At 36.7% G+C, this 21,831-nt stretch overlaps 1 protein-coding gene across 3 annotated transcripts in view; it reads right to left on the bottom strand.

The window, feature by feature from the left end:
- EIF3H (eukaryotic translation initiation factor 3, subunit H) overlaps positions 1 to 21,831 on the bottom strand; it is a 128,722-nt gene that overhangs the window by 69,753 nt on the left and 37,138 nt on the right. For 2 of the 3 annotated variants that reach the window (XM_011941090.1, XM_011941092.1), the window contains one exon: positions 11,187 to 11,343. The exons of the other annotated variant lie outside the window; for it this stretch is intronic. In XM_011941090.1, the coding sequence (XP_011796480.1) occupies positions 11,187 to 11,343 (157 nt within the window). The remainder of the gene's footprint in view (positions 1 to 11,186; positions 11,344 to 21,831) is intronic. 3 annotated transcript variants of the gene reach the window in all.

The raw sequence follows: 21,831 nt of genomic DNA, 5'->3' as shown, positions 1-21,831 counted from the left end.
TTAGGGTGGACTAATTTTTTTTCTGGATATTTGAAACATTTGATCATACCTCCACACCTGACCACAATGATATGAGGTCACTAGGTAAACACGCTATTTCTCCAGTAAATTTCAAAACATACCCCAAAATTGTCTACATATCGTTTCCAACATTTCTACCAAAAATACATCATTTAAAAAAAAATGTAACAGAAGAAACAGAAGTTTTCAAAAAAGGAATGTGTCAAACAGACCACAATGATCACTGACTATTCATACAGATGGGGGTAAGACAAAATAATAAGTAAACACATGTCTATTCAGAAAAAGTCCCCATCTGTCTAAAAAATATCAAATGCTTTTTCTGTCCAAATTCAACTCTTTCTTCCCTGAGCTTAAAAGCAATACAAAGGCGAAGTAGTAACTACAGACTAGGTTTCCAGCAGTTTTACCCTGGGTGTGGGCTGCAGGAAAACTAAGAAGAGAAGGAAGGTGAGATTTGAGGAAGCAAGTAACTAAGCAGAGATTTTCTCCAATGTAAAATATGACTAACTTGCACAAAGAGCACTGCAAATAACATCACCATACAAATTTATTCTCTCCAAAGTCGGTCACACAAAAATAACCCTATGCTGGGAAAAATTACTCTAAATACATCAATATTTTAATTACATTTTTGTCAATTCATATTTTAGCCTCTGAAAGGACTGATTCTACAACTCTGCTTTTCTTTTGAAAACATAAACAAAATATGTAAACAGTTGACGACAGTATTTCTTACTGCAACACCAAACTTGATTAATACAAGAGCAAATAATTTTCAAGTAACAATTTTCTCCTACTGAAAATGAACAAAAACAGATAAAAGCTATGTGTTGTATTTATCACTACAATGCGTATTATCACTTTAATAATTATACATGGTGCACACATGAATACTGTCTGAGTAAAAAGACATTATTTTATTCCCCTAACTGAATTTTAGGAATACAATGCACTCTTCATGCTTCGTTTTGAAATCAACCTATTTTGAAGGCTAAGGATCATCCTTTGTGTGTAATAAGCAAAATTGGCCACTTCAAATATGAAAATTATGGATTTGGCTCTGATGCAAAATAAAGTAAGCTTCTTATAGCACCTGAAATATTAAATCAATTTAGTCTGCTGAAAAGCAAGGCAGTGAGTTATTGAATCTGTGTTTAGTTCAGTGCACTTTATAACATATTTAGGGAATTCAGTTGTATAAAACAGTATCTGAATCTTATCAGATGAAAATATTTTTCCCTCTTAGCAAGCCTTGGGTTGCATGTTTGAGAAAACAAATTAGTCGTCAGTTCTGCTAAGCTTGATAATAGTGCCCCCTAATGGGAATTTTAGTATGAGTTTTTCTACTCTTTTTTTGTTTTGTTTTGAAAAAGCATATATTCTCTAATATGATCAAATTATCTCACTTTCAACTAGAAGGTAAATTCTGCAATACAAAAGTTTATGAAGACTGAATCCACTCAAAGGAGAGTTACCACATGTACAAAAACAAATTGTGAATTAACAGAAACAAATAGAAAACTTGTAACAAAAGTGTTCTAGGTTTTGAATCATCCAGTAACACAATCTAACACAGCACAATACAAAACATTACTCTCATAAGGAAATTATCATTCTCATTGTTTCTAGTACTCAAGTGAGCAATTACTATGTGCTAAATAAAAGATACCAGAGTCAGAAAAAATTGGTTCAGAAGTTATTCTATGTTGCACAGCTCCTAAGTATAAAGCTAAGATTTCCACCCAGGTTTTCTGGCCTCATACCATTATCTTCCCACAATGCCTAGTCACAGGTCAGCAACCACGAATTACAACTTCGTATGTGTTTTCTTTTTCAATGAAAAAGGCACTAAAACCGAAGCAAAAACTACCTACTCAGATACTTTCTAGGTGTGCCAGTGAAACAAACATCCTATAGTATCAGTATTTTCGTTTCAGTGCGCAAAATACATTCTGAGCTCAGCCAAGATTAAAGGTAACATCAAGAACAAATATCACACAAAAAATTATCAATTTATGATGAAAGAGAGGATTTACTGCCTTATTCTTTAACTTTACAGGAGAGGGAGAACAATAAGACACGAAGTTATATAAATCACAGGTGGTCAAAATTTCTTTAAGGATCAGACAGTAAATATGTCAGGCTTAGGACCCATATGGTCTCAGTCACAACTACTCAACTGTGCCACTGTATCGGGAACGAAGCCACAAAAAAATATGTGAATGGGCATCGCAGTGTCCCTACAAAACTTTATTTACAAATCAGATCATTGTTTGTCAATCTCTGATTTAAACCATTTATTAATATTTCACTTTTGGACAACAGATTAAAAATATCCTCTTTACATGAGACACCAAAACAAACAAACAAAACACTTGAAATATATACTCATTAACATTTTGAAACATTTGGTATATTACCTCCCTGAGGCGGATGGCACAAAAAAAGATCTTTCTCTGAATAAATGCTAGTTTTAGAGAGCACAAAACAATAGAAAAGCAGTAAGAAATGCAATGGGTCTTTACCATGATTTTAAAAAATCAACATACAGGACTATTCCATATAATAGAAAATTATAGTTTTTATCTAAGTTTAACAAAAATCTACTGGTGACTATATTTTAATGCCCATTAATATGGAGTATATGGGTTAGCACGGAGGTGAAAAACCTCTACCAGGAAAACCACAAAACACTGCTCAAAGAAATCACAGATGACACAAACAAATGGAAACACATCCATGCTCATGGATGGGTAGAATCAATGTTGTGAAAATGACCATACTGCCAAAAGCAATCTACAAATTCAATGCAATCCCCTCTCAAAATACCACCTCATTCTTCACAGAACTAGAAAAAACAATCCTAAAATTCATATGGAACCAAAAAAGATCCTGCATAGCCAAAAGAAGACTAAGCAGAAAAAACAAATCTGGAGGAATTACATTACCCAACTTCAAACTACTGTAAGGCCATAGTCACCAAACACCATGGTACTGGTATAAAAACATGTAACAGAATAGAGAACCCAGAAATCATGCCAAATATTTACAGTTAACTGACTTCAACAAAGCAAACAAAAACATAAAGTGGGGAAATGACACCCTATTCAACAAATGATGCTGAGATAATGGGCAATCCACATGTAGAAGAATGAAACTGGATCCTCATCTCTCACCTTATACAAAAATCAACTCAAGATGGATCAAAGACTTAAATCTAAAATCTGAAACCATAAAACTTCTAGAAGCTAACATTGGAGAACCCCTTCAGTACACTGGCTTAGGCAGACTTCATAACCAAGAACCCAAAAGCAAACGCAACAAAACAAAGATAAATAGATGGGACTTAATTAAACTAAAAAGCTTCTGCACAGCAAAAGAAATAATCAGCAGAGTAAACAGACAACCCACAGAGTAGGAAAAATCTTCACAATCTATATAACCGACAAAGGACTAATATCCAGAATCTACAACGAACTCAAACAAGTCAGCAAGAAAAAAATAACTGCATCAAAAAGTGGGCTAAGGACATGAAAGAAGATACACAAATGGTCAACAAACGTATGAAAAAATGCTCAACATCACTAATGATCAGGGAAATGCAAATCAAAACCACAGTGCAAATACCACCTTACTCCTAGCTAGAATGTCCACAATCAAAAAAAAAACAAAAAACAAAGAAAACAAAATTATAGATGTTGGTGTGGATGGGGTGAAAAGAAAACACTTTTGGTGGGAATGTAAACTAGTACAACCACTATGGAAAACAGTGTATGGCAATTCCTTAAAGAACTAAAAGTAGATCTACCATCTGATCCAGCAATTCCACTCCTGGGTATCTACCAAGAAGAAAAGAAGTCATTATGCGAAAAAGATAGTTGTACACGTATGTTTATAGCAGCACAATTTGCAATTGCAAAAATATGGAACTAGCACAAATGCTCATCAATCAATTAGTGGATAAAGAAAATGTGATGCATACATATATTATGGAATGCTATTCAGGCATAAAAAGTAACAAAATAATGGCATTTGCAGCAACCTTGATGGAATTAGAAATGATTATTCTAAGTGAAGTAACTCGGGAATGGAAAACCGAGTATCATATGTTCTCATTCATAAGTTGGAGCGAAGCTATGAGGATGCAAAGGCATAAGAAGGATACAACAGGCTTTGAGGGATTGGGGGAAAGGGTCGGGGAGTGGTAAGGGTTGAAAGACTACACACTGCATACAGTGTACACTGCTCAGGTGACGGGTGCAGCAAAATCTCAGAAAAAGAACTTATTCATGTAACCAAACACCACCCATTTCCCAGAAACCTATTGAAATAAAAATACATATATTAAAATTAATAATAAAACCTGCTTCCCCCAAAAAAGAAAAAAAAGTTAGCAGTTACATTGTATTGAAAATGCTAATTGTGATAAAAACACAAAAGAATAAAGAAAAATTACTATGGTGGGAAAGAAAACGAAGACAGAAATAATTACGTCCAATATCTGTATATCTAGAAATATGTGAACAGTACATTCAAGGCCAGGAGGAAATGAGCCTTAGTTTAATAACTGACCATTGGATCATATCAGAATTCACTGCTTTTGTGAGGACAATGGATTGAGAAACAGCACTTCGCAAGTTTGCAATCTCTCAACTCAGAGTTGGGTGAAATATCAACTGCATAATTATGGGCCTTTTAATTCTGAATAAAAGAGTTCCTAACTTTGCATTTTTTCAGAATTATAGTTAGAATGGAAACTGTGGCTATCACCATCAAGTCTGTCATCTCACCAACTTCTTAGAGAAACTATGGCAAGGCTCTGGAAGACAGAACAACTAAATTTTTATAGGGAATGAATAATCTGAGATGAAAAAGAAAAAGAGTAAAGGATAGAAGCATGGAAACTTAAATGGAGAGAATGTAATATGGGAAAGTCCACCCTCAAAATGTTTGAATGGAAAGCACAGTCACCCAGGAAAAAGGCCAGACAGAGGACAGCACACAAATAAAAAAGAGGGAATGTTACCATCACCAAGTACACAGTCATTCTAAAGGGCTGAGGAGTAAATAGTTGTCAGAAAAATTTATGAATATTTTTTAAATTCTCACGAAAAATAAAATGGAGAGATCAATGCAAATATTTTTTTGAAAAGAATATATGGGTTAGGTGAAAGAAGCTAAAATTTAAATCTATCACATGAGGTTATGAAAAACTAAAGAATACTATTATCTTAGAATTTTCACATGTATAAGAAAAATGACAATTCCCATTAATTTCTAAAGGTAGACCAAGAAAAACTTATTTACTTGTTTTACACAAAAAGTGGATTTCACATACGGAATAATGACCTACACTCAACACCCTTTAACTTCTGGCATACACTTCACTAAGAGTCTAAGAGCAACATATTATAGTAGAAAAACAGTGGTATTTGGAACTCAGCCAGCTACTGGTTATAATCCCTATATTACCAAATCCTAGTTAAGATTTCTGGTAAGTTATTTATGTTACTAAACATCAGTATCCTAATTTCGGAAAATGGGACTGAAAAGACCTTCAATTGTGCAGATTAACAACTAATCATAGGCAATTTACATACAGTACACAGAATACAATGCCTATTTTTTATTATTTAATGATAAACATAAGTCTCTGTCTCAGGGTTAAAATATTTTTTAACATTTACAACTATTTGATTTAAATTTAAAATATTTTTTAATTGAAATTTTAAAAACTTGTAATGTTCTTAAATTTAAATTTTTACACTGACAAATATTAAATGTTTTCATTTAAATGTTTAATGTGCATGTTCATGCTCATTTTCTCTCTTGCCTGCCACCATCTAAGACATGCCTTTTGCCTTCTGCCATGATTGTGAGGCCTCCCCGTCAAAGTATAACTGTGAGTCCGTTAAATTTCTTTTTCTTTATAAATTGCCAGGTCTCGGGTATGTCTTTACCAGTGGCATGAAAACGGACCAACACAGTAAATTGGTACCAAGAGTTGGGTGCCACTGTAAATATCCAAAAATGTGGAAGCAACTTTGGAACCAGAGAGCAGGCAAAGCCTGAAACAGTTGAAAGGGCTCAGAAGACAGAAAAACTGTAGGAAAGTTTGGAACTTCCCAGAGACTTGTTGAATGGTTTCGACAAAATGCTAATAATGACATGGATAACAAAATCTAAGCTGAGGTGATCTCAGATAGAGATGAGGAACTTGCTGGGAACTGCAATAAAAATGATTCTCGCTATGTTTTAGCAAAGAGACTGCTAAATGATTTGTGGAACTCTTAACTTGAGAGAGATGATTTAGGTTATCTGGTGGAAAAAATTTCTAAGCAGCACAACACTGAAGAGGTGACTTGGGTGCTGTTAAAATCATTCAGTTTTAAAAGGGAAACAGAATAAAAGTTCAGAAAATTTGCAGCCTAACAATGCGATAGAAAAGAAAAGCCCACTTTCCGAGGAGAAATTCAAGCAGAAATATGCGTAATGAGAAGCCAAATGCGAATCTCCAAGACAGTGGGGAAAATGTCTCCAGGGCATGTCGGAGACCTTCACAGCAGCTCCCATCACAGGCCTAGGGTCCTAGAAGGAAAAAAAGGTTTTGTGGGTCCTCCTGCTGTGTGTAGCCTAGGGACTTGGTGGCCTGCATCCTAGCCACTCTAGCCATGGCTAAAAGGAGCCAAGATACAGCTCGGGCTGTGGCTTCAGAGTGTGCAAGCCCCAAGTCTTGGCAGCTTCCATGTGGTGTTGAGCCCAGAAGTCAAGAATTGAGGCTTGGGAACCTCTGCCTAAATTTCCGAGGATGTATGGAAACGCCTGGATGTCCAGGCAGAAGTTTGCTGCAGGTGCAGGGCTCTCATGTAGAACCTCTGCTAGGGCAGTGCAAAAGGGAAATGTGGGGTTGAAGCCCCCACACAGAGTCCCCACTGGGGTACTGCCTAGTGGAGCTGTGAGAAGAAGGCCACTGTCCTCCAGACCCCAGAATGGTAGATCCACCAACAGCTTGCACCATGCACCTGGAAAAGCCGCAGACACTCAACGCCAGCCCATGAAAGCAGCCGGGAGGAAGGCTGTACCCTGTAAAGACACAGGGGCAGAGCTACCCACTTCTCGCATTAGCTTGACCTGAATGTGAGACATGGAGTCAAAGGAGATCACTTCTGGAGCTTTAAGATTTGACTGCCCCACTGGATTTCAAGACTTGCCTGGGGCCTTCTGCCCTTTCATTTTGGCTCACTTCTCCCATTTGAAATGGGTGTATTTATCCAATGCCTGTACCCCCATCATATCTAGGAAGAACAACTTGCTTTTGATTTTACAGGATCACGGGTAGAAGGAACTTGCCTTGTTTCAGATAAGACTTTGGACTGCGGACTTTTGAGTTAATGCTGAACTGAGTTAAGACTCGGGGGGACAGTTGGGAAGGCATGATCGGTTTTGAAATGCGGGGACATGAGATTTGGGAAGAGCAGGGGTGGCATGATACGGTTTGGCTGTGTCGCCACCCAAATCTCATCTTGAATTGTGGCTCCCGTAATTCCCACATGTTGTGGGAGGGGGCGCAGTGGGAGATAACTGAATCATGGGGGCGGTTGCCCCCATATGTTCTCATGGTAATGAGTAAGTCTTGCAAAATCTGATGATTTTATAAGGGGAAACCCTCTTCACTTGGTTCTCATTTTATTTCTTGCCTGCTGCCATGTAAAATGTGCCTTTCATGTTCCATCGCGATTGTGAGGCCCTCCAAGCCATGTGAGTCCATTAAACCTCTTTTTCTTTGTAAGTTACCCAGTGTGGGGTATGTCTTTATCAGCAGCATGAAAATGGACTAACACAAATAACATACACTTGTGTCCTTGCTAACCAATTTAAGTAATTTTACCAATAAAGCCGAAGTCCTCTGTGTCCCCTCTATACCTCCCCTTCCAGAGGTAACTATTATCCTGAATTTGGTGTTTATTATTCTCATGCATGTTTATACTCTTACTACATGTGTATCTTTTATCAGTAGGTAGTATTATATTTTTTAAAATTTCACACAAATAGCAGCATGTAGTACATATTCTGGAACTTGCTTTTTCTCTAACCCAAGTGAAGAAGCAGAGAAAACTGGCAGGAAAACTAAAGAATTGAGATTTTGTTTTTCTTATCAGTTAAAAGGCCCTAAATGATCATTTTTTTATTTTATTTTATTTTATTTTATTTATTTTTTTTTTTTTTGAGACGGAGTCTCGCTCTGTCGCCCAGGCTGGAGTGCAGTGGCGCGATCTCGGCTCACTGCAAGCTCCGCCTCCCGGGTTCACGCCATTCTCCAGGCTCAGCCTCCGAGTAGCTGGGACTACAGGCGCCCACCACCTCGCCCGGCTAGTTTTTTGTATTTTTAGTAGAGACGGGGTTTCACCATGTTAGCCAGGATGGTCTTGATCTCCTGACCTCATGATCCACCTGCCTCGGCCTCCCAAAGTGCTGGGATTACAGGCTTGAGCCACCGCGCCCGGCATGATCATTTTTTTAAAAAAATCTATTCTCGCAAAGTCTACCTACGTAAATCCACACAGTTATTCTTCTGTTCTAGTTTTCCAATTTGTAAAATTAGGATAATAATCTGTGCTTCTTACTCCATGTGAAACTTTTGAAATAAACATTCTTTTAAGACTTTGAAAATAAAGAGCTTATAGAAATTTTAAAAATCAAGTGCATGTTCATGAAATAACATATTGGTCAATTCAAGTATTTCAGGCTCATAAAAGAAGTTGGTTTGCAATGATCTAGAATTATTAATATATTTTGTTTCATTCGCCTACCATAATTGCAATGAGTATTATTTCTTCATATTCTAAACCAAAAATATTATTTTAAAAATTAATTACCTGAGAAAACTGTGTGACAGTGTTAACTGTTCTGGAATACATTCTACTCTCAACTGTGCCACCAACCCAATAACCAAACAAAAAACTTAAAGTAAACCTCTCAAACTCCTCACTTGTAAACCAAAGAAACTGCATTAACAATCTCTTCTTTTCCAGCCCTAGTGATTATTTAAATATAATTAAGTACACCCAGATATGTACATGTATAGAGAAAGAGATATTCTAATACTGCCAGAATGAACTGCAGAGAAATCTCAACCTTAATTCTGTGGGAGGTAATTCAGATGAAATAAGAGTATAGCCAGTTTTTTTAAAAGAAAAAAAAAAAAAGGACGCACACTGCATAAAGGTTTAAAAAATCCAAGTATGCTAGTATTCAGGTGCCTAGAACAAAAGTAGCCCTGGTTAGTTTCCAGAAGAATTACTTTAATGAAAAACTGTTTTGCAGACAAATTGCAAGGTATTTCACTTTAGCAAGCATATACTTTGTGTCTATCATATGCTCAAGGTATTATGAAGGTATGAAGTCAAATGAAGTAACATTCTATCAAAGTTAAAATGATCAGTTAAAAGTCATATCAAAAATGACAAAATGGAAATTAAGAAAAATCCAATTTACAATAGCATCATGAAGAATAAAATACTTAGGAATAAACTTAACCAAAGAGGTAAAACACTTTGGTTAACTACAAAACGCTGCTAAAAGATGATGCAAATAAATTGAGTACATCAAACGTAAAAACTCCTGCCCAGCAAATAATCAATATAGTAAGAAGGCAACCTACAAAACGGGAGAAAATACGTATTGCAAACCACATATCTGATAAGAGGTTAATATCCAGAATATAAAGAACTCCTTCAACTCAACAGGAAAAAAAAAAAAGCCTCCAATTTTAAAATAAGCAAAGGACTTGAATAGACATTTTTTCAAAGACATACAAATCACCAACAAGCATATGAAAAGATCCTCAACATCAGTAATCATCAGAAATGCAAATCAAAACCACAATGAGATGATCACCTCACATTTGTTAAAATGGCCATTATCAAACACACAGAAAATAACAAGTGTTGACAAGGATATTAAGAAATTGGAACCCTTGTGCAAGGTTGGAAATGTAAAATGGTGCAGCTGCTACTAAAAAACATACAGAAGTTCCTCAAAAAATTAAAAATGGAATTACTATGTAACACCACTTCTGGGTACATATCCAAAAGAAAATGGGAACAGGATCTTGAAGAGATATTTGCACACCCATGTTCACTGCAGCATTATTCACAATAGCCAATAGGTGGGAATAACCTAAACTTCCATCGACAGATGGCTGGATAAGGAAAAGTGGTATATACAGATGATGAATTATTATTCAGCATTAAGAAAAAAGAAGAAAATCCTGTCATTGCTACAACATGGATGAACTTTTAGGACATTATGCTAAATAAGCCACTCACAAAACAATAAACGCCACATGATTCCACTAACATGAAGTATCTATAGTCAGACTCTTGGAAACACAAAGTAGAATGGGGGATGAAGGGATGAAAGAGGTGGAAAAAGGATTGCTCAATGGATACACAGTTTGAGTTTTGCAAGATGAAATAGTTCTAGAAACCTACTGCACAATATGCATACACTTAACAGTACTGTAATGTATACTTAAAATTTTTATGTGCTTTTTACCACAATAAAAAGTTACACAGAAAATGAAACCTGAGAGTTCAAATAAGTGAGAAGTTATTTTCAACCTGATTTTTTAAAAAATCTTTTAGATGCTGACTTTAGCCTTTGATGTGAGCTTTTAACTACTCTCAGCCTTTGCTAACGAAACAATTACACCCATAGTACAAAAACAAAATATTTCTGAAATGCTTGAGGAGTATATTCTTTCTGAAGCAGAAAATAACTCCATCTCTTTCTAAACACCGACTTAATCAAAAGAGGATAGAAGGGAATGGATACCAGACACATAAGGATGATCTTTGTCCCTCAAAACTTTTATTTAGCAAGCTGATTTCAGGTTGACAAAGTCAACAGCAGAGTTCCTATCCAATCTATTACAAATCGGAATCACAAATTCCAAATAAGTAAAGGCCAAACTAATGATGTCTATGGTATAAACCCTTATTTCCCAGAATTTATATAATTTTCCCAAAGTATCCGATATCAAGTGAAGTAGGCTAGTCTGACAGACTCCCAGGTCACACATTATCAAAAGTTACAGTGAGACCTGTGTTAATATCCATTTGTATGCACTGCAAAGACACACTTGTGATGAACACCCTTACCTTCATCAAAGTCAGCATCATCCTCTGTGTGCTGAGGGAAAGGAAAGCAGTTGGTAATTTCAAGCCGATCTTCTACAACCAGGCCCAAAAGCACTCCTTGAACAACTTCAGTTCCTTGTCCTTCTTCTTGATAATGTTTGATTATCTTTAATACCACCTAAAACACACACACACAGAAAGGAGCTTAACAACCATCCTAGTTTATTATTTCCTTTATTTCTAAGAAAAAACAAAATAAACTGCACTAGGTTTGCAAAACCACAAAATTAAATAAGAGGAATAAATAAATGTCTTACAAATCCTTTCCTTTACCCTTACATAAATAATAAAGCTCACATAATCTAAATGTAGATCTGAAACTCCAGGAGTTGGACTACATGTCAAAAACGTCCATGTACAGCACTTATGCTCTTAAATCAAAGTTCCCCTATGGTCTGGCATCTAGGAGTTCCTTCAGCCAAATCAAACAATCAATACCCCCTCAACCTGCGGCTATTACTGAGAAAGTGATCATGTTAATAGACAAGTAAATGACAAAAATCAGTAAGATACAGAGATAAAGGTCTCAATTATTGGGACACCTGAAAGCAGAGCCTTCTGATAAATTCTCATTTTGCCTTTCTCAACAGATCATCTCCATAGTCTGAGGATGCAACAACGGGAATCTGGTTGGTACAGTCCCCAGCATGTATCCAACAAGAATCTGGTTGGTACAGTCTCCAGCATGATCTAGTTTTCCTCAACCAGAAGGATTCACTAAACAACCTGTCATGGAATAACCAGATCTTATACTACTCTCTCCTTTAATATTCCCATAAAGATAAAAGAGGTAACACCGTGCATAGGTGGACAAGCAATTAAAGTCTGCAATAATAATAATACTAATAATTCCTACAACATGTAGTTAATACATGTAAAGTGCTTTTTATAGTGCCTGACACATACTAATAATAATAACATTAATACTTTATATAAGCCCCTGGCCTGAAGACCCAAAAGGCAACACATTCAAAATTATAATGTAAAGTTCTCAGAGGGAAAAGAAGTCTAACCAGAAAATGACCGTTTATTTGTACGTCATTAGTGCTCCATGAAAACAAATGTATTACTGTTAGAAATTAAGTAATGGGTGGGCCAGGCACACACAGGGCGGGCAGCTACTTCTGTGCGCAGCCTGAGTCCACAGGTCAGCTCAGCCACAGGGGTGGTGAAGAAACAGCCTAAGAGGGAATCAATGCGGTTGTCAGCTAAACTTGCTCCCGCAAAAGTGGAAACAAAGCTAAAAAAAGGCAGCAGGAAAGGATAAATCTTCAGACAAAAAAGTGCAAACAAAAGGAAAAGGGGAGCAAAGGGAAAACAGGCCAAAGTGGCCAACCAGGAAACTAAAGAAATTTACCTGCACAAAACGAAGAAACTAAAACTGAGAAAAGTCCAGCCTCTGATGACGCCAGAGATAAAGAAGCCAAGTTTAACTGATATCATAATACACCGCATTTTATCAGTAGTCCCTATTTCCCTTCTTGTACAACCCAGAGGAATACTGTTATCAACTATTTTGTAAACACAAGTTTGTGTGAGATATTGAATTATGGGAGGGTTTGACTGTCTTGTCAGCTTAACATTTCATAGTCGGGGGTTAGTTTTTATATCCTGTAATACAAAGCATATTAAATGGCAATATGGAGTTACGGTCCTGCATTTAATGTCTTGAACATTTTAAATTACTTTCACTCCCACATTATTTTTAGTAGAACTATTTCCTAAAGAAAAACACTCTTTGATCATGACTCTCCCTGTCATAATTGTATGCACTGTAACATCTTTGGTAGTAGTAGTCCCGCTTTTCTAATTAACTTTGTTAATGTGCTGTGGAAGATTGAAAATTTGAGTATGTAGTCCATATGGTATTATATTGTGAATTGGTGAGATCTATGTAACAGCTTACTAACATGTGAAGATACTGGCACTTGATAGCCTCTTATGGAAACTTTGCTTCCCAATTTTAAGCCGGAAAGTCACTGAAATAACTTTAGATCTTCAGTATATATGTTAAGAATTGCGAACAAATTGAAATGTCTGTGTACTGATCCTCAACACAACCAATAAACCAATTATGAAAGAAAAAAAGAAACCAATTAATGACCAGTTAATAACAGCATATTACATTTACTAAACATTACATGACAGGCAATAATCTAATTATTTCGCATGTATTACCCTATCATGTAATTTCACAACAACCTTAGGGGAAAGGTACAGTTATACTCATTTTATAGATAAGAAAACTGAGGCAGAGAGAAATTAAGTAAATGGCTAACGGTCACACATCTAGGAAGTAGTGGAGCCAAGATTGAAACCTAGTTGAAGTTCAAAGCTTGTGTGTATACTTTAATAACAAGGAGATGATTTTCATATTACTAACTAAATTGATAATTAAAATACCCGGTTAATAATAGACAACAGACATGCAGTAAAAACTGTGTTATGAATAGATCCAAAAAGACTACACCAGTAAGATACGGAACTCCAAAGGAGAGCAAGCAGTCAGCAGGGAAAAGGGCTCAAAATGGATTAACACCAACTAATAAGACTGGCAGACCTTCAATACTATGAAATGAAAGAAGTACACAGCCTACACATTCCTGTATGAAAGACCTCTCCACTTCTTGAAAGGCACAAAAATGGACTTGATGAGTCATACAAGTATGGGTATGAGTTCCAGCTCCAGCATTTACTACCTGTGACCTTGAGAAAGCTATTTAATCTTCTCAAGCCTTAGATTCTAATTTGCAAAATAGCACTATTTCATATCATTACCGACACTACTAAAAATGACACAGTACAGAGTTCTTTGCAGAGTGTACCACATACTAAGTGCTCAATAAATGACCAATATTGTTGATTTTTGTCAATAACTAGTGCTTATTCAACATACCTCTCTGCCAAGAAAAATCATTTTTACACTTAAAAAACAGAACAAACACAGATGATTAAGAAGGGATAAACTAAACTGATAGTTATTACAAACACATCTACCAATTCATCTAGGTTACCTAGATTCCTTTATACTAACCCCTACTAATGAGATTGCTGAACCACTACTGAAATCAAAGTAAACAAGAGATACTAGAAGAGATATATGAGCTTAACACAGTTCTTCAGACAAATTCTAGAAGTGATTCCTAAACAGCTGATTCCTACATGTGCAAAAGAGAATACTGGTAACTAGTATCAGCACAGTTTCATAAAGAAGCCAGGTGAAAATAACCTCATTTCCAGTTACGAAGAAAATAGCAATAAAAAAATTATTAATATATTTTAAAACAAGTTATTACAGTTCAAACTATATTGAAAACTGTCTTAACTCTAACAAAAGTGAATTCTAAAGGGATCAGTAAGGATAACGTAACCAAACAGCACACCAGGCTTGACATGCTTGCCAAACAGCCAATGCAATTTTATGTAATATCAATAGAATATAGTGCTCCAAGTAAAAGAAATAATTATCTCACTCTTTCAACATCACTGAACTGTTATCCTCAGTTCTTCACAATGACCCAAGAGAAAATTTACCAGTAACAGTACCCAACTAAGAAATGAGAAAAGCACAAAAAACAATCAGTATAAATAAGAATCCACAGAAAAGGGTAATTATAACAGAGAAAGCTTAAAATCCTATGATGAGAACCAGTAAAATTAATGCAAACCTCTCTCTAGGCAAGGGACACTCAAAAAAAGCACTTTCCAAACACTGAAGAGCTCTTTGGTTGCTTGAGGATTAGTCTTACTTTGAAGGTAAAACCTAAGGACCACAGGTGATAGTTTCTGGAAAGAAGATTTCAACTCTAAGGCTGTCCAAAAAAAGAAAGCATTCAGGAAAGACTCGATCACTAAAATAATTTCCAACTTTAATATTTATGATCTTGTCATTCTAATATAATCTGATAAAGTACTCAGGAAAAAAAACCATTATCAAAACTAAGCTAGTTCATTCTTCATTGTGACATTTTATGATCGTCCTACTTCCTACATACACACTAAAACCTCAATTCTTTAGTTCAAGAAGTAATGTCGTGGAGATGCCTTAGAGTAGGATTCATTTGGAGCAGGGGTTCCCAACCCCCAGGCCACAGACGGGTACTGCTCGGGTACTGCTCGGGTACTGCTCCGTGTCCTGATAGCAACCTGGCTGCACAGCGGGAGGTAAACTGCCTAAGCTCATCTCCTGTCAGGTGACCAATGGCACTGATTCTCATAGAAGCACAAACCTTTATTGTGAACTGCACATGCAAGGGATCTAGGTTGCATGCTCCTTTGGAGAATCTAATGACTGAAGATCTGAGGTGGAACAGTGTCGTCCAGAAACCATCCTCTCATCTCCCCACAACTATCCCTGCGTGAAAAAACTGTCTTTCATGAAACTAGTCCCTGGTGCCAGAAAGGTTGTGGACATTGATTTAGATGTTAAAAGGAAAGGAAATTCCTGATTCAATAGAACTAAATGACATACATACTTCTGCTACTCTACATAGATAACCAAGAATTTCCCATGTACATGTATTTCAAAATTTCACAGATTTGAAGTATCTTTAATAAGAGACAGAATCAATGTGCTCATTGTTTCCCCTTGTAAAGGTTCCCATAAAAATGAAAGGATGATTTACTCACCACATCTTCAACACCTAACACAGATACGGGCAGATAAAAGATACTCAAAACATATTTTGTTGAAGGAATGAATGGCAAACACTTACGATATGTCAAGCTAAGACCACTAAGTGTCTTACACGCAATGACTCACTGAATCCTTACAACCACCCTATGAAGTCAGTTATATTATTTTCCCATTTTACATAAGGAAACAGAGATAAGCTGACAGGGAATCCAGCCAGGGAAGTGAGATCTGACTTCTGAGACCAAAGCACTTCTAATTACTTCACAATAAATGAGTGACACCAAGCTGAGCGCACCAAACGTGGTGATAACAGCAAAGGCTGAAAAAGACACATGGAAAGCTTAACCATTCTTCAAAACAAAAACACTCTCCTGTTATATTTGGTTTATATGTGTCACAAATGACCCCGCATTTGTGATACATATACACTCAGGAGCCCTATTTACTCATTCTCAGCTAAGCAAAATCACCTAAAGAGTTTTTTTTAGATAAATGAAGAGGGGTCCTCATTCTGGATACACATTAGAGCCATCTGGGGAGCTTTAAAGTATACTAATGCCTGAGCACACTCCTGAAATTCAGCTAACTGATATGGGTTGGGTTCCTATACTGGGTTTGGTGGGTGGTGTCTGTTTTTAGATTCTCCAACTTACTCTAACATCCTATTTAATTCTAAACTTACTCTAACATCCTATTTAATTCTAACTTTTAATGAAGTTGTACAGCCTAGCTTTCCTTTGTTTTTGTTTTGTTTTGTTGTAACTCCTCAGGTGACTACAATACACTGCTGGTCAAATCCCAATTTCCTTTCCTCTGTTTTAAGACTTCGTGGGGTGCTGAAAAGTGAAGGCACTGAGAAATACAGACCCAAAAGTGAACATGTTGTTTATAAATAAGCATAAATATCACCCTAATAAGAGGAATTCAAGCCCTACTTGGAAGAATCTCTACAACATATAAACAAGAGGGAAGGTAATATCAGCAACCCATCTTGAAATATTCATGTTTTCTGCAGCACAGTAAGACACCTTAGGATCTGACCCCGTACCTAAGACTGTTATGAACCGTTGCTGACTAGATTTGTTTATCCTATAAATTAGTGGGTAAATGAGGATTCTACTATGAATTACGCCTCAAGGGACAGAAGCAAACTTGCCAGTAGAAACCTAACTCATCAAATTCTTCTACACCTTCTGAAACTTTGTCACGTTCTGGGTCTAAATGCTTAACTTACTCTATGTGCCCTAAACAGTAAGTATTGTTCTCTGATTAGGTCAGTTGCCTCTCAAACCATTTCCCAGATTTCTGAAGTTTACACAGTCTTAAGTTGGGCAGATCTTCAAGGAATCCCAACCTGCAAGATAGTAAACAGATGTCCTGTCTGCTGAAATTACCCTGAAGGGAACAGTTTTCTACTATTGTTCATTATTCAGTGAAACTATTTGAAAAAGCAAAGCAGACTATTACGCAATCTCTAATGAACACAAAGTTATTTTTTAAAGTGTCTGGCTTTAAAAAAAAAAAAAGAAATGAAAACCTATTAGATTTTAGATTTTTAAATCTAAAAATCTAAATCTAAAAAACCTATTAGATTAGATTTTTAGATTTTTGCCCGAAAATCTAAAAGTAAGAAAGGATTTAACTTCTCTGACAAGTATTCTCTGTATTACTGGATAAAATATAAATACTAATCTAAAATAGCCAAATAAATAACACTATTAATTCAATAAATCTAAAATTTAGAAGAGTTAAGAATGGCAGGTAAAATCTTCCATCCTTCCTAAAGGGAAAGATTTAACAGAATCTCTAAGACCTCCCTATCAAAATCATATCAAAGACTCAGTTCCATGGCAGGGAACAGTTCAAATTTGACCAAAATAAATATTACAGCTTTTTGATGAACTAGAATAATTTCCCATCAAACATAATGTCTGCATAGACCAGTAACTACAGAAAGATTTGAAATCTTTCTGCACAGAATCACTAGGCTTCTGTTATTTTGACTTCTTTCATTCCCTCATCCATTCACTCATTCATTCATTCACTTAGATATTTACTGACTGACTTTTCAGATCAGTCACCTCTGCCAGGCCCTGGAAATATGAAACTAAATCAAACACATAGGTCTTACTTTCATGGGGCTCATATTTTTAGAACAGCAAGTCTCAAACACACAGTTTCTCTTTACTCTCACACAACTGCTGACACCAGATGTGTGGGTTCTTTCTATACCATGTAATTCTTCAATTCGCCAAACACCAGCTGGGTATCTTACAATTTAATTCAATTTTTGACACTATCTTCCTGAAGTTAGTGTCAGATTCCAAAAGTTAAGGGCACAGTCCTACAAGACTGCCCTCACTTCAGATGCCAATTCCAAATCCAGGCCTCCAGTACGTCTGACCAATCAGCAATAAATCGGGAGTTCCCACAAAGTCTTCCTCAGATTCAATAATTTACTAGAATGACTCACAGAATTCAGAGAAACACTTTACTTGCATTTATTAGTTTATTATAAAGGACATGACAAAGGATACAAATGAAAAGCCAGATGAAGAGATAGATGCACAGGACAAAGTATTGGAGGTTAGGGGGCAGAGCTTCTCTGGGCCTCCATCCTCCCAGCTCCTCCAAGTGTTTGGAAACCCAAAAGCTCATCAAATCTTGTACAAGAGTTTTTACAGAGCTTAATGGATGGCGCTTAATCTCCAGCCCAGCTACCCTCCTTCCTAGAGGTCAGTGGGGCTGAAGGTTCCAACCCTCTAATCACTTACTCTTTTGGGTGACTAGCTCCATCCTGAGGGGCCTGACCCAAATCACCTCATTAGCATTAACTCAGGTGTGATCAAAGGGGAAGCATTATGAATAAAAGACAGTCCTATCACTCTGGAAATCCTAAAGGTTTGGGGAACAGTGTGACAGGAACAAGAACAAAGACTAAGGACATTTCATGTTATTTCAAGGCCCTTTAAAATTAAAAAAAAAAAAAAAACTCTTAAAACATTTTTAAAATCCCTAAAATTTTCATGGACCCCCAAAAATCGTATACATTGATATCTGCATATCAGAAATTCAGACCAAGAAATGTCTGAAATATTTATTTCTCTTAAAAATAACTTCTATTGGAAGTTTTGAAAAAAAATAAAAATAAATGCATTACATGTTAATATAAACTACGTTTTAATGAAAAAATATTTTATAAAACAAGGTAATTTTATCAGGATATAAGAACGACAACATTTCACATTTTTGTAAAAAATTTACATTTTCAAAAAAAAATTTAATCCAGGAGAGGAGAGACGTAGTTTTACATTTTTGTAAATCTTTTTAATATCTGGTTTAATAGAAAACAGATGGATAATCATATCTGTTCTTGGAGTCAATCCTTTATGATATCACACACATCATGTAGCATCTGGAAACCTCCATCAAACAGTCGTGAAAGAATGAGAGTAAAAATGACAAATTATGTGTTATTATGAAAATAAGTTTTGACCTTGGAGACTCTCTAAAAGGGTGTCCAAGATCCTCACACTTTAGGAACCACTATTCTAGAATGACAGCTAGGAAAATTAATGTGATTACAGATTGTGGAAATTGCTAAGAAGAAAAGGGGAAATGTAACGAGGAGGGGCAGGGTGGCAGCCTTAACTGAGGGGGATCCAGGAAGGGCTTCTGAGAGGATACCTGACCAGAGAACTGAAGAACAAGCCATCAGCCCTAGGAAAACTTAGGAGAAGAGAATACTTAATGACTATGGATTTTTAATCTTTTAAATAAAAATGCTAATATTTACATTTCATAAAGCACACAAGTTGTATTTTAGGGGAAGAAAAAGGTCTCTAGATGGATAAGCACTAGGGTGGGAGTGATACGCATTCACATTTTTACTAAAAGAACTGTTAGATAAATAATAGCCCCACTTACTGGCATAAAGTTGTTTTCGAGACAGGATGTCGCTCAGTCACCCAGGCTGGAGGGCAGTGGCACGATCCCAACTCACTGCAACTTCTGCCTCCCAGGTTCAAGCGATTCTCCTGCCTCAGCCTCCCTAGTAGCTGGAATTACAGGTGCCCGCCACCACACCCAGCTAAGTTTGTTTTGTATTTTTAGGGGAGACGGGGTTTCACCATATTGGCCAGGCTGGTCTCATACTCCTGGCTTCAAGTGATCTACCCGCCCGGGGCCTCCAAAAATGCTGGGATTACAGGCGTGAGCCACCATGCCAAGCAGGAATAGTTGTATCTTAAAATAACATTAAGTAATTCAAAACTACCAATTTCATTTATTTTTTGTTAATGAATTATAAAATACAATATACTAGTAAAATCCTTTCAGGAAAAGTTACCATAGCTTTTAATTGGCAATATGCGTATTCCTAATGCCAGGGTCAGGGTCAATCTTTACCTAGTAGGCATGTCTATAAAGCTAACACCAGAATTCCTCTAATAAAGGCTGCAACTCCAATAAAGTTCAGAGGTAAAAAGAAAACTATTTAAGAAACATATTGGACTTTCAGGACCTGCAAGTTGATGCTGTCACATCCCAAAACACATCAGACTAGATATAATCAGCAAAATCCAGGAGCTGAGTAATAATCCAATCTCTGTTCTTGGGCCAGGATATGGAGTTTTGAACCTGTCTGAGCCACGAAAGTAGAAACTGGGACCTTTCTAAAAAGCTTCAACTCTATGAAAATTGCTAGTGCGAAAGCAGAAAACAGTAACTACAATATCTTATTAGCTAAACATAAACGCACCAAATGACTATACCTAGTCCCAGGAATCTACCCAAGAGAAATAAAAACATCCACACAAAGACATGTCTACAAATGTTCATGGTAGCATTATTCGTAAGAGCTAAAAACTGGAAGCAACCCAAACCACCAAATGCAGATGAATAAATAAACTGCAGCACAGGTTGAGTATCCCTCACCCAAAATGCTTGGGACCACACATGTTCCAGATTTTGGAATATTTGCATTTTCAACCCTATCTTTACACCACAGGGCAGAGAATAAGCAAAAACACCACCACCACCACCACACAGTGAGTAATGCAGATAGGTCGCCTTGGCCCCATGTGGATCATCATGGGGAATCTGCTGTTGATGTTATCAAGCCCCCACTTTATCACGCTCTGCAGGTATGCTTGCAGGGGGCAATTTGGGCATGCAGGAAAAAAAAAAAAACTTCGTAACATAGCTGAAGGAGACTGGGAGGGTCTCTTTCCCCTTGGAGACCCCAAATAAACTGTGTAGTGTGCACCTGTGTTTTGATAATGATCCATCACATGAAGTGAGGTATAGAATTTTCCAATGTGGCATCATGTCAGCGCTGAAAAAGCTTCACATTTTGGAACTTTTCAAATTCTGGATTTTCCAATTAGGGATGTTCAACCTGTATATCTATTCTATGGAATTATACTCAACAATAAAAAGGAATAAAATATCAATAGACAAAACAGGGAGGAATCTCAAAAACATACCGAGTGAAAGAAGTTAAACAAAATGTTATGTACTACGCATAAAATTTCATTTATATGAAATTCTAGAAAAGGGAAAACAATAGTAACAGGAAGCTGATAGATAAGTGGTTGCCTAGGGCCAAGGTGAGAAGGCAAATAACGACTGCAGAAGGATACCAGGAAACTCTCCAAGTGGGAAACTATTCTATTAATACATCTTGATTGTGGTAGCAGTTAAGCAATTGTTTACAATTACTAAAGTTCATCCAAGTGTGCATTTAAAATGAGTGGAATTGCCAGGCGCAGGGGCTCATGCCTGTAATCCCAGCACTTCGGGAGGCTGAGGCCAGAGGATCATGGGGACAGGAGATTGAGACCATCCTGACTAACACAGCGAAACCCCATCCCTACTGAAAATACAAAAAATCATCTGTGCGTGGTGGCACGTGCCTATAGTTCCAGCTACTTGGGAGGCTGAGGCTGAGGCAGACGAACCGCTTGAACC

Source organism: Colobus angolensis, unplaced genomic scaffold (assembly GCF_000951035.1).
Source record: "Colobus angolensis palliatus isolate OR3802 unplaced genomic scaffold, Cang.pa_1.0 Scaffold198, whole genome shotgun sequence".
Lineage (NCBI taxonomy): Eukaryota > Metazoa > Chordata > Mammalia > Primates > Cercopithecidae > Colobus > Colobus angolensis.
The sequence above is the reverse complement of the archived record's forward strand: the minus strand, read 5'-3'. Positions and strand labels throughout refer to the sequence as shown.